The sequence below is a fragment of the Sipha flava genome, unplaced genomic scaffold, assembly GCF_003268045.1.
Source record: "Sipha flava isolate LNK unplaced genomic scaffold, YSA_version1 213_pilon_pilon, whole genome shotgun sequence".
Classification (NCBI taxonomy): domain Eukaryota; kingdom Metazoa; phylum Arthropoda; class Insecta; order Hemiptera; family Aphididae; genus Sipha; species Sipha flava.
Genome location: NW_020272828.1, coordinates 679,615 through 699,632, shown reverse-complemented (window position 1 = coordinate 699,632; position 20,018 = coordinate 679,615). Strand labels below are relative to the sequence as shown.

At 31.4% G+C, this 20,018-nt stretch overlaps 1 protein-coding gene across 2 annotated transcripts in view; it reads left to right on the top strand.

Annotated features, from left to right (window-relative positions):
• LOC112682857 overlaps positions 1–20,018 on the top strand; it is a 45,589-nt gene that overhangs the window by 13,298 nt on the left and 12,273 nt on the right. Inside the window, exon 2 of one of the 2 annotated variants that reach the window (XM_025553607.1) lies at positions 17,229–17,498. In XM_025553607.1, the coding sequence (XP_025409392.1) occupies positions 17,229–17,498 (270 nt within the window). Of the gene's footprint in view, positions 1–17,225; positions 17,499–20,018 lie in introns of both variants that reach the window. The other variant, XM_025553606.1, reaches the window with a different exon arrangement.

Sequence of the window (20,018 nt, the reverse complement as noted above, 5' to 3'; positions counted from 1 at the left end):
TTTTATGTAAAAAAAATAACTATTACATTTATTTATTTATTCGTATGACTTAATAATAAGCACACTAACAACAATTTTTCTTATTAAGGTTAAATTAAACTATTAGTATTATAATTGTATAACTAATATTCATGAACATTATAAGGTACCAGTCTTGAGTCCAGATAACAATAATGTTATCTAAATAAGATAAAGATAATATTATAAAAAGTTATCTAGATACAGAAAAAGATAAAAAAATTTAATTTTAACTTGATAAAGATAATAACGTTTTTATCTAGATAAAAAATTGTTGTATAATATCAATTTTTTTAAATAACCGAAAGAAATGATGAATTAATAGTAATTTCATTTCATATTATTTGCACCTTACTAAATAAAGTAATTTAGTGTATCTAGAATTGTTATATTTAGTATTCTCGCCAAAAATAGTCAAAAATACAATCCAGATATATTATATAAAAAAAAAAAAAATTAAATTAAAGGACAAAAGAAAGAGCACAAATATTCAATGAAAAGTTCATTTATTTCAGGACTGAAACAGTTCATTTTTTGCGATTTAGAATTAATTTATCGAGATAAATTTATCTAGATACTACTTTTTTCTATCTGGATTAAACATTAGATAACTTGAACTAAGTTTATCTAGATAAAATAATAGATAAGTAGTTTTTATCTAGATAACTCATCTAGATAAATGTATCTAGATAATTCCCAACACTATATGGTACCATAGCCCTATTAAAAAGCCCCATTAACCTACCTAACTTATTACATTGAAAATTGTTATCATTATTTTACGATATTCATATAAAAATACTGGAATTTTAGTGCACGGATAATTTTAATACACATGTAAACGAACTTCATAAACACGTGTAATCAAGTACACGGATATTTATACATTTTAGTATTTAATAGATATGCACTAAATGTACACGTGTATTGATATACACGTACAAAAACGACAGCTTTAGTGAAAAGACTTCGTAAAAACAAGACTTACAGCATGCATAAAAAATATTTTCCTTGATTCTCATTTTGTTTTTTAGTTTTATATATTATATCGATCAGTTTTTGGATTTCAAAACGGTCTCGTTTTTAACTTAACTTTTTTGAACAACTATAATTGATGTGTATGTATTATCAACAAATGTGTATTAATAATAACCAAAGAAGTAAATTTTTGACTTGGTCATGATTTTGTTAGTTTAGCAATTTTATAACAACTTTTTATACTACAATAGCATTATTATTGATTTTTAAAATAATCTCAGAACCATTACAATTAAATAGATAAATATGTTTAAAATTATAAAATGTATTTTAAAGTAACACAAGTATCATTCGCAAGACGTATGTACAATTATGACATGTATTCAAGGTACTCTAAAGTTAAATAGATGTATTGATTATAATTTATAAGTGAGATAAATAGATTGTAAAGCTATTTTTTAGTTCAAAAAATGTATAAATTAGTTTAATTTTTTTTTTAGTATATATTTTTTAAGTATTTTATTTTCGGCGTAAACGAAATAATAAAAAAAAAAAATCATCGAATGTTTGGCATTACAAAAAAAAAAAAAAATAATAATATTAATAATAAAAAATAAGCATATAATAACCAAAAGTATGAAATTGTTTAAAAATTTATTTACATTTTAGCTGAATAAAAACTATATGCACCATGCGAATAATATTAATTGTAAAGGCAAAAAAAGCATTTTTGAATTTAATAACTAATGATGAAATCGTCTCCAGGACAACAGTCAAGGTAATTCTGTAGCAAAGACGTTGATTGATTGATCTGCGAAGTAAAACATGTACCGATAAGTGATGATTTCATACGAGACTAGTTTGGATTATACTTTGATCTATATAGTTAAGAACATTATTTCTATAGCGTTTCGAATATGTCTGAGCGCTCAGACATTTCGTTGTGTTCAGATTGCATAATGCTATTTAAGTAGTAAGGTGAAAACAAATTTGTTCCTTTGCGTTTATTATTATACACAACGTACAAGTATAAATAGAATGTCTACTGTGTAAATATATTTGTGCTCAGAGAATTATCGGTAAATTTGAATACGTACATAATGGTGATTTAATAATTTATTTATGAAAACCGTAAATTTCTGACTGTTTTTTAAAAAAAAATTTTTTTCGTTACTCGTTATTATTGTGGTACAAAAATCAATAATATATGCATTGTAACTAAATATAAACGGCGAAATTTGAAACACGACAAAACAATAAGAAGCGTTGATATAATATTAGGTCACTCTCTATTTATTATTACGATCTACTAATTACAAAATATTTTGATATAAAATAATATCATCTCCTCTAAACATATGATCTGATTTAGATCCAAGTGTTTAAAAACAGATCGTACGGTAATATTTGTCATGTTGCCAAAGCATCTTAAAACTATCTTAGTAATATAATTTTGTTTTAAAGTCAAAACCTGTCTGTTAGAAGAATGAGATAAGAAAAATTACAAGTGATTTCGTTATTTTTATACAAATTTTAAATGTATATAAGCTTAAAAACAATTGATCGTATTACATAACTATATATGAATTTAAAATAATTTTATAAGTTGGTTGGAACCGTTTTTATAACTAATATATAATATTTATATGATAAATTTCATAGCAATTTATTAGAATGATTAATGTTGAACATAAATATAATATGTTGGCATTAATGAATATCATATCGTCCTTTGATGAATTTAAATACAGTTTACATGTCGGATTATCACTTAGTAAATATGAAACTATTAACTTTAAATTTTGAGGCTATGATATTCAATTTTTGGGGATTCTTATTAAATGAGAAAAATTGAAGTTTGAAAGATTCGGGAAATTTTAAAATACCTAATTGTTATACTGCGAGCAAATAAATTTGATATAACGCATAAAAAAATCAACAGTTTTCGCGAAAAAGAAGGTACATGTAGTGCTTACAAGTCATCGTCTTCACAATTTTATACAAACATCATGAAAAACATAAATAAATTATTGTGTTTTACACAAAATAGAACCAACCGTCAAAAAATAAATAAAAAAATAAAAAATATGAAAAGGTTGGTGACTAGAGAAACAAAGTATTGCAAAAATAACGTTCGTGTACCATTTTTTAGTTGTTCAGCTCGACGTTAGGTTTGGTCGAGCATCGTTCCAAAACATTTAAAAAAACTTGTGTGGGCTAGTGTATGTTTTCAAATGGACTTTGCCCGTTTGTTAAAACTTAAATTAAATTATAATAAGTATAAGAATGTACTGACTATAAAAATTGTATTCATTCATCTTTGCTGGTTAACGTCATCATTTTTTCTCTTTCGAAATAAAACTGGGACTTTACTCAATGCACTTACAACGGTATAAAAATTTGTAAAACACTATACTAACATATATTAAGCACGCGTTGTAATGAGTTCATCCATAAAACATAATATTTTTAAACGGTATTGTTTTTCCGATAAACATTAATAGATTTATTAGAAGAACCAAAAACATTCGTAATTGCTATTTAACCATATAATATATTTAATATATTAATTCCGGTGTAATTGCCACGAAGGACGTTTTAAGTAGCATGTTAATTTTTTTCGCGGACAAACGTCATATTTTGTTTGTTTATTCTAAATGACCAAGGGTTAGGACTAACGGTTATCAATCATATTATTAATCAAGGGTTAAATTTCTAGTTCAAAATGTTAAGTATAACTCTTATATACAATCAGGCAGTATGACTATTGCCATACAAGTTCATATTGTATAGTCTATTATTTGCGTTTATTAACTGTTTATTATAATATGAGTACCAATATGGATCCGAATGGATCGAATGGAGTGCGCTGTGTCGCAATAACTAAACATTATAGAAATCGATGGAAATATAGATATACAGTATGTGAACGAAAAAAATTAAAATATTAAGAAACATTGAACAGCTTAACCGTGTTATATAAAAATAAGATAATAACTACCGTTTTTTTTCCGAATAACTATTATGGTTTTGAATTAACAGTATAATATTATTACGGTCATAATAACTAACCTTGTAGATAGTAAATGAGTATGTTATAAAAATAAAAAAAAAAACCAATACATGGAATGAAAAATGTTTACATTTTTTTTTTTTTTTTTGTACGACCATAAAAAATTAGTAGTTTAAAGTCATATAGTAGTATATATTTACCTTTATAGTACAAATTATGTTATGCTCGAAATTTTGAATGTTCAAATTCAATACTTTATTCTTCAGAAAATAAAAATAAAAAACTTGAGAATAATATCGTTTGAATAAAGCTGTCATAAAATTTTCATGTTGAAATAGATAAACATCGTAAAACTCGACCGCCACATTTAGTACACTTCGGTTTGACGTAAAAATATTATATGTATTACTACATCAAACGAAATAAGCACTGTATAAACAATTAATCGTAATTACGAAAAAAAAAAACAAATTTAAAATTATTATTGAATTTTACGAATTATTTAATTTACACGAAATTTCATCAAATTGAATTAAATGAAAGTATTGAGTAAAATTTTAAGTAATCATTTTGATAAAATAAAAAGCTAAAATGTATGCATTGTTATTTGTTTTTATAGATCGTGATTGCTAGAAATAATAATAATTTATATATTTATAATATATAATGAATTACTTGATTAATCCTTATTTATAATTATAACAAACAATTCTGTCGTTAATTGTTTTTTTTTTAATTTAGGCACAATAACTTATTTATTACATTTACGATAAAATTTAAAATGTCAATCAATATAACGTGTTCAGTAAGTATTTAAAGAAAACTCATTTAAAAATAAACATTTTTTTGTTTTTCTTTTTATGAGTTCGAAAACACTACACGTTGAAATGTAAACAACTCGACTAAATATATTCATATATACAAGTGTCCAACACTTTTAAAATCTATTAAAAATGATTTAATGTGTCTAATTACAATGTATGACACCAGTAAAACATTACAAGTTTGAAGATTTTATTCTAGTAGAAACGTATTGACGGTCGAAAACATTAATTTTTAATAATACTTTTAATAAGTAATTTTGTATGCTTGTATATTACATTTATAGACCCAGTGCTGACACTTATCGTAAGTTTATCATAGCCCAATTTCTTTCATGGCACTTTTATTAAGAGACATTTAATATTATACCTAAAATTCAATAGAAAAAAGAAAACAATTTCTCGTTTCTCCTATATTATTCCTCGTATTTTGGGATAATATAAATTACAATGTTATATATTTTTTAAAAAAATTGCTCCAAAAAACGATCAAGATCAAATTTTTGATAAAGAAATTATAAAAAAGCGAAAATATTTACTGTGTTTTCCTCAAGTTCACCGGACTTTAGGAGTATATTTTTAAGCAGTTCATGTTATTTTTTATCTATTAAATATTAGCCATGTGTTTCTCACTATCTATCATCTTTTCGGGTAGTAGCACATTGTGGCTTCGCGCTCTGAAACATAACCTGATACCAGTTTTTACGTGGTTTACCACAGAACACGCTTAAATCACTAAATTCTACTTTCGAATGGCAGTATGTTGTCCGTCTTCTTGGTCATAGGACCTATCCCCGGGTTGACTTACGTCTCTGATAACTTGAAAGACAATCTGGACCATCTGATACGATTCCCATACGATTTCTGATATGATCGATTCCGAACTTGGCACTGCAAAGTTGGTCGCTAGAGAATCCTTCAATCATTAACCCGTCTATATTCGAGGCCATAACAGAAAATAATATTATTGTCCCATCACATTTTCGAAAAAAAAATATACCGTGGTATATATGTTTATCAATCAAACCCAATTTATTACTTTCTTCATAATCTATCAGCTTAGTTAATACGAGTAACTACTGATTAGTAAGCTTTTTCGTGAGAAAATTTTGTCGCAACTTAATTGTTGCACTGAAGATCCTTGTATCTTACTTTAACTCTTTATTTATAAATCTTAAAGATTAGTTAGTTAGTAAACAACATATTGTAAATTGATTCCAATACAATTTTTACGTTATTTTTTTCTAACTTGGTCATTAGATTAGACGATGCACGTCATAGTTAGCTCGAGCGGCATAGTTTCAATTATTATTCTATATATTCTTAGACGTTATTTCGTGAGATTTTAGATCGACTAAATAATACACCACATACTTTAAAACAGTAATCAATAAAAATAATATTGGTATTGTGAATAATCTATACTAGTTAAGTGTGTGATGAATAATGTAGAAACCAAAATCACGTACACTGCTACTCTAGTAAATTAATTTTTTTTTAGCTTTCACAACTTAAAAAGAATCTTTGAAAAAAAATGACTTCTTATTCCAAAAACGTAATCTCTTCTTCTTCTCCCTCGCCTTTCCCCCAACTATTTAGGGACGGTCACCTTTGTCCTAAACCTCCACTCGTCACGATTTTCTACATCCCCTACGCGCATACCAACAGCCTTCATATCATTCTCAATCGTATCCAATCATCTTTGCTTTGGTTTTCTTCTTCCTTTTTTCCCTTCAACGTTCAATTTCATAACCACTCTTTCTGATTTTATTTTCTCTTGCCTCATCACATGCTAAAAATTATTCAAAAAAAGGAATCGAAAATAATGTTATTCTTGTTTGAGTCTAACGACATACCGATTATATTTTCTTCTGTATGGCAATCGTACCAAAACTCAGTGAATTGTAAAATATATAAAATAAAGTAAAAAAAAAAAAAAAAATCAAACGAGGATAACTTAAACAGGATATCGTATTATCACTTGGGTGTCATTATATATCACTTGGGGTTTCCACCGTAAAATGTTGTTTTTGACTCACATCCTGCTTAAAAATATAACAACAAAAATTTTATGTGAGATTGATATTTTAATTTTTTATTCTTCACCGTGATAACACACGGTGTAATATTATTATTGTTAGTGCTCTGCTGATCGTAAATTTTAACCACACCGGTTGCATATTATTTCTATTAACACCACCCCCGCCACATAAAACACCCACGCACCTGGTTTCGGTGGCTAAACGCCATTGAAGTAGAAGTTACAGCGTAGATATGAGTTATTGGTTTCTTACACCGTATCCTATACGGTCTGCCAACCGTGCACGTATTACGAATATTTTATAATATAATATGTAATGTCCATTTTTTTCTCAAGGTTTTCGTTTGATATGTTAAAGTTTTAGTCTGTTTACTTATCGCGTCTTTGTTGGTAAATATTTTTATTTGTTAATTTTTTTTTCTTCAATTTGAGTATATTTTCATGCGTCTTTACAATGATTAAATTATCCGATAATTATAACATATTAATACATATCACTAATAAACTGCCGATTCATCGTATTTTTTAAACGAAATCGTAAAATAAAAACCGACATGTAAACGAATGCTTTTAACCATATTATTTCGAACTGATTATGCATTTGAACGCTAAGAGCAACAATGCGTGGGAGAAGCAAATAAAACTTAAATCCTTAAACGCAAACTTAGAACTTTGATTCCGTACGTAAATTATGAATTTTATAACAAAACCCGATCCAATAATCATATCCCAAAATGTTTAATGCGATAGTGTCGAGGTGCACGTCTAATATTTCGGATACGTACGCTAAAAGCAATTCGAAATCTTCGGATACAACTGTTAATAACGTCGGTACGATTCGATGCGGTAAGAACACATCGTTTCGCTTTCCAAAACGTTGTGCTCGAATCGAATTCACCAAACCTACTACGGTAAACACACTCAAACCGTACGCGATACAAACGTTGACTGATGTACAATACGCAGATATTGTAACGTAGTTACAAGCCAATGTTGTGCAGTAGTAGCAGTAACCGTAAACAACATGTCTGATTCCGCGTCGGGTGTGAATCGTTGCGCGGACAGAAACGCGACGAGCGAGCCTTACCGTGGTCGATCTACGGCCAGTTGGTCAGTCATTCGATGTCTGTACAGCAGAACCTCACGTGAATCTTTTAGTGAAATAATTTTATTGATTTCGTGCGTTGTTGCAATCGTGTATGGCGGTTGAACTCGTGGTGTTACTCGTTTGGATTCAGTTGTTTTGACGTGCACGAAAAAAACGTGTAGCAAAACAAACATATGTGCGGTCGAACAACCACATGATGTTTAATGACTAATAAAAAAATCTATAATACTGATAGGTACCGCGCACGTAGATTAAGATGCCACGTGATACATGTTCTCAGTTGTTGTACAATAGTCCTTCTTAGTTCTTAATACCTGATAATGTTAAAAAATAAATGAATGGTCTCGATATAATTAGCGCGAGTATGGGCCGATTAACGAAAGCAATGGCAGCGCGTAAGATACGCTCTAGTATTATGTGTACGTGTGGTGCAGGAACTGAGAAACTCAAGACGTGTTTCAGTAATTGAATTTCGCGAAAGACAAACTATTTTTATTGTGATCTTATCGTTTTTGTTAATTTATACATGTACATCTGAAAATGTTTTATTGTCCAGAGAATATCACGCGCGCGCATCGTAATTGTTGAAAACACACGTTTCAAACAGCGGCGCCGATACATGTTTCATACGGTAAAACAAAATGTGATCATAACGGCCAATCATAAGCGAAGTCATAGTTATCGAGTTATAACCGTAGTTCCGTAACAGTCTTACGTCCAAAATCCAAATCGCATTATTTTGTACATTCTGGTATCTGCCTAACCCACGGCATTAGCCGTCTGGTATTGCATCCTCAATACCTATACATAAGAATCGGCTCCACTGGTTTTACAAATGGTACACGAGTTAATTTCGTGCATTTATTTCGCTAAAAATCCATCATACTATTGCAACGGTACGCACATCATTCAACGTTTACCTGTGTTGCAATATTTCCGTCGGTTTGACCCCATAAAAAATTCATTGAGTGATTGACACACTTTCCTACTCGTGGTGACACCGCAGACCATACAGCCAGTGGCGCCTCGGACGTGTTTTTCAGGTGTATCAATATATCATTACACCGACTCACCTACACCGTTGCTACACCAAGCAATAGGGTCGGGTGCCACTGCATACAGAGCAGTGTTCAAACAACTGCAGTAATAATAATACATAATAATGATCAGGACTCGGAAGTTGTAGCACTAAAAATGTTCTTTTTAAGCTCTTAAATATGCACTTAAAAACTCTAAAATATGCGCTATAAATAGCAAAAAAAAAATAAAAAAAATGTGCATTTATGTTGAAAAAATTATAAATTTATTAGAAAAAAAAATTAAATGTAATTTTACAAATATTTGGGTATGTAGACGTTTGAACTGATTGAATTATAAACTTAAAAAAAATGTTAAATTAATTAAATATATTTGTAAAAGTTCACTTATAATTAAATGATTGTATTTAGTCGCTAACTATTAGTACATCAAATTGTCGATGAAAAAATAAAATAATAATTGATCATGTCTATTTATTTCCAATACTTCAAATATTTTTAAGACTATAACTAATTAAATCATTATTATCAGCGAAATGTGATTATTTCCTGTATAATGTGAAAATATGCCCAGAAATAGCACTAAAAACCCTAAATTAACAAAACAGCAATAGAACCCGTAAATACGCAAAAAATAGCAAAATTAAATTTTGTGTACGATATGCAAATAGTTTGAAACATATATGTGTCTTGGTTTGGACGTTCTAGGATGAACCAAGAAAAATACTCATTTGCTAGAACTTCCGAGCCCTGATAATGATGATGATATGTTTTACAGACGCTAAGTTTAATTATTATCGCATGTTCGACCGATACCGATTACCAGACGTACACACGTAACATCGCCTTATTTAGCAGCCGTGCACGAGCATAAATAACGTACAGGGGGTCTTAGAACGTTTAAACCTTCGTAGAGGTAGTTCGGATACATGTCGTCGTAACCATTTGCACGTCCGTTGAAATGTTGGACGCGGCGAACGCAGATTTCGTGCAACATTGACGGACAATATCGGTGAACGTTTGAAAAAGCCGCGGTAATATTGTTTTTTAATTTTTGTACCGAACTTTTTTTTTCTAACGCCCAATATCTTTTGCGCGCATACAACGCATTTGCGCGCGTTTAACGATACGATGTTGTACACCGATTCGTTCCGTGATTTTCGCGGCCCTAGTCCCGGCGTCGACGATGGACGACGGCCTTCGACAATCGCGTACCACCGGACACGGGTGGTACACTCGGACGTGCACGGTACACGCGGTCGCGGTGATGTACGGTCCGGGTCGGTGGGTGCAATATGCGAGCGTCGGTATTGGAGGCGGAAAACGAGGAACGGAAATCCGTGACGGGTTATCGTCCGTTCGGTACGCTTTTTAGCGTGTGCGCGCGCGGTCCGTGACGTCCGGACGACTCGCGCGGTCTAGACTTCTGTCGGTACGTCGTGTCCGACGCACACGGCTTGCGGGGGTCGCCCGAGCACCGGGTTTCATCCTTGCTCGCTGCCAGGCGTAAATCGATAAGGTATTTACTTCTACCCGCGCGCGCGCGCGCACTCGCACCCGCGTGCACGCGTGTGCACGCAATAGCGACGGAAAAGGTCGTATTTCGTGGTTCCCAACTTTTCGAGAAGATCGACGTTTACGGTCCTATTTCGGTTTTAAACATTCAGCATTTTAAAAACCGTTCTACGTTTAACAATGGTACGCGAACCATAGATTTTACCGCCTAGAGGAGCCCGTGTCGCTTTGGAACCGTCGTATAACGTCGTAAGCAAGTCTGACCAGGACTGATGGTATAGAAGAAATCCGGTGTCGCACGCGAAACACTACGTTGCCAGTTTTCGATCTCCGGCAAGCCAATCGTACGACCGATCCAAAATCGTTGTTTATGCGGCATAGCCTCCCGTCAATGTTGTAATGCAGAGGTTCCCAAAGTGTGCACCGCGGTGCCCTAGGGGCCACGACCACGACCACTTTTTAAGGGTACCGTGGTCTACCGTTCATAACAGACTGTTTAAAATGTACAAGATTGATATTTCCTTATCGTTTTCGTAAAAACTTAATAGCAAGTAATGTAATATTTTCTATTGTATAATCGGGATATTCTCATTTTAACCTTATAATATTTTTGTATAATAATTATAATCATAATAACAATAATTTTTACTTATCTATTTTTTAAGTTTAAAAGTGCATTAATTTATACAGTAACTAAGTTCAATTTTATTAAAATTAATAAAATCAGATTTTTTTTTTTTATTCTGCCTTTAATGTTATTCACAGCCAGGGCACCGTGGTTTGATTGGGTCCAAAAAAAGGCACCGCAGAAAAAAAGTGTTGTGATTACATCCGTCGCGTTTTTATTTTTATTTAGTTGTGCAGACAGTGCATAATAGTACTTACTTTTCGGTTCGAGTGTATCGATGCCTATTTGAATGGACGCATATAACACACATCAATCGTCGAATTACGATTTATTAAATTTTATTAGAGTGTTAACGAGTCAGTCTATATAACAGTCTACGACGGTCCATACCTAGCGACCAAAGCAAAGTTGAACGAATGAAGAAAGACCTTTTTATTCACAATCCGAATTCCGGATTGATTCGTTCATAAATAATGCAACCCGAACGAGATAGAAATCGAACGAATTAACGAATTAAATTATTTTTTTTTTTTATATTTTTGCGATCCGGATCGGTTCGTTCACAAGTGTGACAATAAGATCCGTTTGTTTGCTAACGATATCTTTATTTTGGACTGACAAGACAGTGGGTTCTACCTAGAAGGGGGAAGAAGAAAGCAGTGCATGTGGTCTTCGACCATCGCTGCTGGGTCCCTTTCGCACGGCTGCGACACATGTGTAAAAGAATTTACATGGTATACACAATGATAAGGGATTTTTTTTCTGGATCGGGTTTCAAATATATTAAGCGTGTCGTTTCTACGGCTGAACAACAGACGTACGATGGCCCATATATGTGTGTGTGTGTATACATATATGTTTATGTAATTTTACGTTTAATTATATGTACATTTTCATATGTAACCACGTCTAAAAAAAGTACATCTATAATGAAATATAATAACGCTTCACAGCTGCTACTATAATGAATATAAATTTTACGATTTTATAATCGTTCGTTTAAAAAAAGAAAATTTCTCCGCGATGTAACATAGAATTACCATTGTTCCCAACTGCACGAACGGCAGGAGTCTCATATCGGTCGTTATAATAGTATATTTGTAACATGATTAAACGTATGGTCATATAATAGTATGTTAAACCACCATCTAAATTTTAATAAGGAGGCGTTTCGTTTTGCCATTTTTTTTTTCTAAGAATTTTGAATCGATTTAAATGTTTAATAAAACACACAAAAAGGATAATATTAATGTTATTTTTTTTTTATAAAAAAATATTTAATAAATTTAACTTTTTTTCATTTTTATATCAACGGAACATAAAAATTGTTCAGAATTCTGAGTAATAGGATTACGATGTAAGTTATTTTGTCATGACTATTTTTTGAAAAAAAAAAAAAAAATGATGTAGATAAATTTACTTACAAACTAATTTCGCTTCTTTTTTCGGTTCGATTAAATATATTCATGAGAAGGAAATGTCGGTGTATTGTATATTATAAAAATACGTAGTCACACGCTCCCAACGTGGTGGTTATTAGCTCTCCGTCCCGTTACGTGGTTTTGAAAATCATTGATCAGTTTCCATAAAAAGCACGACCTAAAATCATTCGAGTGTTCAGTCGATTTCAGCGAGTGACAGTCAGGAGCGGATTTATAATTTTTTCTCGAGGGTGGGGGCGTATAGCCATATACATATATACAAATAGGATATATGTATGATAAGTTGTAGTAATAAAATAGTGTAATAAAATAACACAGTATTATGGTATTACAAATTAAAAGTATATTTTATTTTTATTATACGAAGTCAAGTTTTCATTGTTTTTCTTTAGAAAATCTGTTAGTTATATTTTTTTCTCACAACATTTATATCTTTGTGGATATAGCGTAAGAGCCTGTCAATCCTTTTTCTCCCATTCTTGTTCTTAATCAAGTTTTAAGCATTTTTAATGTGAAGAAACTTCTGTCTACTGTTGCGACAGACATTTGCAATGTAACTAAAATTAAAAAAAAATTATATATATATTAGATTGTAATTTTGATTTAAAATATTAAACATCCCATGAGCAAAATCAATACTTTTAAACTCATGATTTACTAATAAAAAAACCAATGTTTTTTTTTTTTTCATCGAAATGACCGTGACGCGCGACAACCAACGATTTCCTGCTGTAACGAAGATGACGTTTCGATATTTTTTATATCAGTACACTGTATAGTATTATTGATTGATACAAGATACAACACGATAAACAAAATACAACATAATTATTGATGTGTGGCTTGTATGTAATAGAAATTATAACCGATTCTGTGCTATGTAAATTGTACATGTTATTCTATTGGTTGACGAAAAGTTTTGCCGTGCATGAAAAAAAACTTTTTGGTAGATTTGGAGGAACGCGCACCCCTGGATTCGCGTCTGATGGCATTAGTAATATAATTAAGTGTGTACCTAATACACTCGCAGTACAAGTACGCAGAACGTTTCCGACCGGGAACTAAGTATATTATTACGTGCGGCACGGTGTAATAATTAATTTTTTGACTTAATTATATTCTTTTGTTTTTTTTTCTTTTATTCGATTCCATTTAATTATAACGACATTGCTCTGTAAATAAGGTTCTCACATACTACAATGATTGTAATGGAATTACATCGTTCTCTTTGAAAAGGCGAATATTTCTCTTTGGTAAAAACATTAATAACCGGGCGAAAGCAACAACGAGAAAAAATAAAATGTTAAAAAACCCAACGTGCCGTTTCGATTCGACCCTCCAAGTACCTGGTATGTGACACGCAGGAGGTATTAGGAACCCGCAGAGTAGTGCTACTATATATTGCGCATACAGTATGTGAATATAATAGTGTATCACTTGCTTTTGGAAACAAACCGTGTTTGCTCAGGTGTCTTGCTTGGCGGTCACGACATGGGCAATCGATAGAATGTAACGCAAAAGTCCGCGTTGTTATGCACCGCATATCATAAGCTAGGGACGGTAGACGAATACCTGGATTTTTTTGTAATTGTCAAAAATCAAAAACTCGTATTTCGACTATCGGTCTCGTTTTGAAATATTCATCACGCGTGTGTAATGTTAAACCCATCGCTGTTAGTATCAATTTTTAGAACGATGTTGGCAGTCGCAAACTTTAAATTGTTGATTTGAATGATAACATATTTAATGAACTCGATTGATGTACCGCGCATTTGTTTTTTTATTACTTCGTTACCATCAAACCTTCAACGTTCGAGGTAGAGTTAATTTAAATTTTCGCGAACGAAAACAGCGTGGGACAAGCGTCGCGAACTTACACACTTTATGTCACAATGCGCCGTCTTATTTACACATGCGACTCTAGTATCGCAACTCCTAGCGTCTGAACGCAAAAAAAAAAAAAAAAAAACGTCGTTTTAAAGGGTATAAATCATTGGTTTGCGGCGTCCGCAAGCGCAGCATAATCATCCCGAAATCAACACGTGTACCATCGATCGTCGGTGTAATGCAAAATCTATTTTGTTTATCGAACATACGAGGTCGATACACTAGCCGAGACCGTGTGACCTCGTGTTGCGCGAGCGATCGAAATCACCGACAACTAGACGATCTCCGCATATCAGTGTCCAGTAAACGACCATTAATCACAGCTGGTTATAATCGAAATCACTCGATCAACTGAACAAATCGCCTTCGCGGTGTTCAAATACAACTACGACGTGATGTGCGTATTGCTAAAATGCGTCAACACGTAATATACTTTTTGTGTACATAATAATTATACGATTTTTCCGATTCCGTTTACCGTGGAACTCGTTTCTCGTACTTCAATAGCTAGTGAATGTCATCGATGTGCGTACCGCATACGATAATAATGCGTAATATAAATACTATCAATTTTTATGTATTTTTATTTCCATCGATAGAAAACTTGTAGATCAATAGTGTGTATGAATATTTAATTAAATAATTAGATAATTGCGAAATGTAATTCAACCATTCGACACTGAACTGCTGATGCCGTGAACTGGCGACTGATAAATTATTATTTGACCTACCTAAAAATGTTATTGCAGTATACATAGTATTACGTTTTGTAATTCTTGATGATCTAATTTGACGTAAAAATTCATTCTATTATAGTTCACCTTGACTATCGTCCGAAATCCCGAACGACTCCGAGTACTAAAAACAATCGTTTAAAATGATAAAATTAACTATATTTAAATATAATATTAATATTTTTCTTTGTTGTTCGCAATCATAAAAATGATGATATAATTAATAAAAAAAAAAAAAATGTTCTAAGATTCATGCTTGTCTCGCTTCGTTTACTTGTTTGTGAGTCAGTGTTGTTTTATTATTTTTAAATTAAAAATAAATAAAATCATCATCGCATCGCATTCTGAAAACTGGTACGATTTATGTTTATGTGAATAGTCATATGCTGATACCTATATGATGGTTTTAAAATATTAAAAATTATTAAGGAAATTGTATACAAGTGATTATTTAAAATTATATTGCAATTAAAATAACTTCAAGCTTAAATCGATGTAGAAATTACTGTTAGAAACAAGTTTTATTTTTTTTAAAATACTATCACAAATGTTTAAAAAAATTAATTTATAAAAACATTGAGATATTAATATACACTAGGTACTAAAATATACTTTTGAATATGTTTTCTTTAGTTATAATACCTAAATTTCAAGGTTCTCATAGAATAAAAAGTATTTAAGTCCTATTAACTATATAAATAGTATAATCTAATTGGATTTTTAAATGTTCTATTAATTTAAATAGTAAAACTGATAAGAAAACAAAGAAGTATTTCCATTCACCAATCGATTTCAATATATTCTGGTCAAATAAAGCTTGTCTATACAATCGCTGTTTTGGCTATTTGGTATATATTTCTATAAACAAACTCTAGAAATAACTATCACGGTAACTCATAAACTGAAACTCGATTTATTCAATATAAAAACCAATAAACGCTGGTCACTGTAATTCGGTTAATTGATTTTTCCCGTGTAAAATATTTAGCAATATTCAATACCGACTGAACATAATATACTGTAACAAAACCCAAGTTCTCGTCGATAAGAAGTTTGTGTAATTAATATTTTTTGTTTTAAGGAAACGAATTAAGACGAGGAATAAAAAAAAATGTATAAACTACCCGCTATAAAGTTATATATTCTAAATAATTGTTTACATCGCGTTAAATTTTAAGGAAGATACAAATCGTAAAAACATTCTTTGATCGTAACCTAACCTAACCTACATAGAGCCGGGCTCGGATCCGACCTATATTAACGGGAGGGGTGGGTTATGATGAATGAGTATACATATTTAGAAACCTACCTACTGGTAAAATCGAGTTTATTTGTTGTTGTTCTTCTTCTTGTATCGGTCTTCATATTCCTTTCCCTTCCCAATAAGCCGCAATATGTATTGCCTTGTCTGAAATTTCATAAATTAAAAAAAAATCTTCTTTTCAACACTTAATTGGTAGTAGTGGGCATGCAAACAGATGGTCCGTATTCTGATCCTCACCGCATTCGCATTTTCCAACCCCTTTTATTCTCTATTTTTACATATTACTAGCTGTTCTTCCAGTTTCTTTTCGCAATCTACTTAGTGTCTTCCACGTCGACCATGACAAATGGCGTCCGGTTGGTAATTTTTTCTTCGGATACTTCCATAGCTGTGAATTATGCCCATTCATTCCCTCCTTCCATACGTCTACTCTTGTTGCTTCAGGTGCTTGTGGGTAGGCTAATTGTTGTCTTCAAAAACATTTTCCTCGATTTGAGTCGGCCCCCCATGAGTTTACCTCCATATAGGATGTATTAAGTCTAATTCTTGTTTTATTTTCTCTAATCTAGCTGCCACCTCTCGTCTTATGTTAGGAAGTGCTACACCACATAGTACTTGTACTTTCTGAACTGGGGTAATCTTAGGCACCTGCTGATCACCACTAGCTACCACCAGCTTATATCACTAGCTGATCGATCGATACGATATAATATCGTGACAATTCTATGTTATGTTGCAGCAGACAAGCCGTACACAGCTGCGGAACACCAGCAGTCCGGCCGGCACGCGGCCGATCCGAAACCGGTCAATTTCGCCGCAGCCGCAGGCAGACGAAGCCATGGTCACCATGGTCAGACGACGCATCACCAGCACCACCAATCACCCAACCGGGGAAATCAGTCCGTGGGCAGCGGTCAGCAGCAGCAGCAGCAGCAACATCAGCAGCATCAGCAGCAACACCATCACCATCATCACCACAACGTGGAATCTTCCACCGTGACGTTCAACGAAGGTAAAAAAAAAATAGTACTGCTATAAACGTTTTTAGAATATTACGCGATCGTTTTTCGAAATTTAATTACAAAAACACGACCGGTATTTAAAACTTGTTCAAAAGTCTAGTTTGAATTTTTACTCGAGTTTCATCAGAAACCCGCCCCCATCTCGCAGAGTCATAATCACGCTACTCCGCAAGGGTCCTTGATAGCGAATCCAGTGCTTGAACCTCGTGCCTGAGATAACAACACCTTAATGGGTAGTATATTATACACTGAACTTATTACGATGTGTTTCAAAGGTCAGTGTGGGGGTGGCGTATTAATGAAGGGCCTATGGTACCGCTTGTGCTACATCCGGTTCTGTTGTCCCCACGATATGATACCCCATATACTCATATACACCACATAGTCGACTATGCTATGATCATAGCATTATAATATTCGCTAGCGTAAAACGGACGAGTAATACTGTTTTAAAAAAAAAAATTCCAAATCTTCTATAAAAAATAATAAAATAAAATAATCTTCTATAAACTTCCATTTCTCTCCTCTCTCCTTTTGTTTATTATAATACTTGTTCCAATTATCATTCAAATAATATTAAGAAATTAAGAACAAAGAAAATATATTGGAAGTTCTCACGACGGTTTGAAATCACTTTTTCATAATTCGATATTATGAATATTATTATATTGTGTAGATCATATGCTCATGCACAAATTACGAAGTTTTACAGTTGAACACATGACTATGTCACGTACGATAAAATACACTGTCAGTCGTGGTCGTAGATCAAATTCTAATGGTGTTCGTAATTAAAATATTTCATTTTTCACTTTCGTTTGAAAATGTAAAAAAATATTCTAGATACATGCATCTTATAATATAAAAACTTCTTTACATATTTGCCGTCTAGCAACATTATTAAATTTTTAATAAATTAAAATGTTTATCAAACACCGCACGTGCATCTTTTTTGAAAACCCTGTTAACCAAATTTGGCCACTACACTCAAAAGACGTGTGCCAGAAAAGAAATAATACATCACATAAAAATATTCACTGCAGGCGATCCCTCCTGTGATGGTCGCGTAGTTTATAACTAAAATATATAAATGCTGGATACATAGTTATATACTTGAATAGATTTTATATTTAATCGGTAAAGTAGTCGAACCGTTTCATTTTACGATAATCGTGTCCGTTCTAAAAGAGAAAAGTGATGAACATTTCAAAGATTTTCGCTCGAGAAAAATATTGTTATTGATAAGTAAAATACACGATTTAGCAAACGCAGAAAACAGATTTTTGAAATTTAAAGTCTTTTATTTATTATTTGAGTATACAAAAATTGTTTAACATTCTTTTTCCGATTTAGCAATTATTTGGAGTGTTTTGTATTAAAGTTTAAATTAAGTTGATATTATATCAAAAAATATAAATTAAAAAAAAAAAAAAAAAACAGAAAAATTATTTTATACAACTAAAGTTTTTGTTACATTCAATACATCGGCAAAACTGTTATTTTTCTATATATTGCAGTGTTAAAATAAAATTTTCTTTTATAATCGGATTATATATTAAGATGGTATTATAAGAGTAATTGTTTTAATTTATCACAATGACCTGGTGACGTTTTAAGTTGAGTAATTTATTTTTTAACATTCCTTGTTTTACGCTAACAATACGTATATTCGTAATTTAATAAATTTCTACTTGTGCATTATGAAAACACCAAAATTAAGTTATAATATACATCTATAAAAAATGTTTCATTGTTATAATAAAATCTATTGGACTAAAAAGTTAGAGATGTTCATAAAATTAGATTATTGAACTATTGACACTAATAATTTGTTTTATTTTAAGTTTATTTTAGTTTTATTTATTTATAAAACAGCAATAAATTTGAAAAATTCTATGTATAATACTTGATTTTCTAGTTAACATTTATAAGATTTGGACAAAAATTATATTGTATACATAACCCACTCCTTATTCGCACATATGATGTGAGTGTGTGTGTGTGTATATGAAATAATAAGATCATTATTAAGCTAATAACAATATTCAGTAATAACATGCTGCATATTGCAGTATAGTATACTTACTATAAATTATGTGTATGCGTATAGTGGGTGAGCGTAATAAGTATGAACTTAATGACAGCTGAATGTTCTATTTACAGCTCATTTGTATAAAAATTATTATGAACTATCTCTAAGTATTAATCTTTTTTTTTTAAAAAAATAATTATTTTAGAATCTAGATTATTACTGTAAAATAAATAAATCTCTATTTTTTACGAGCATCCGTAAAATTGGGTTCTGAACAAATTCTCTACAACCGTAAATCTACAATTTTTATTTGATAATAAAAGACATACTATTACCTCAATGCAAAACATGTTCAAATGTCAGGTGAATAAAACCTTTTTATTTTTATACCAATACAAAATTTATAATATATTCGGCGTAAAAATGAAACGAAGGCCAAAAAAAAAAAAAATAATAATATAAATTATTGCATAGTATT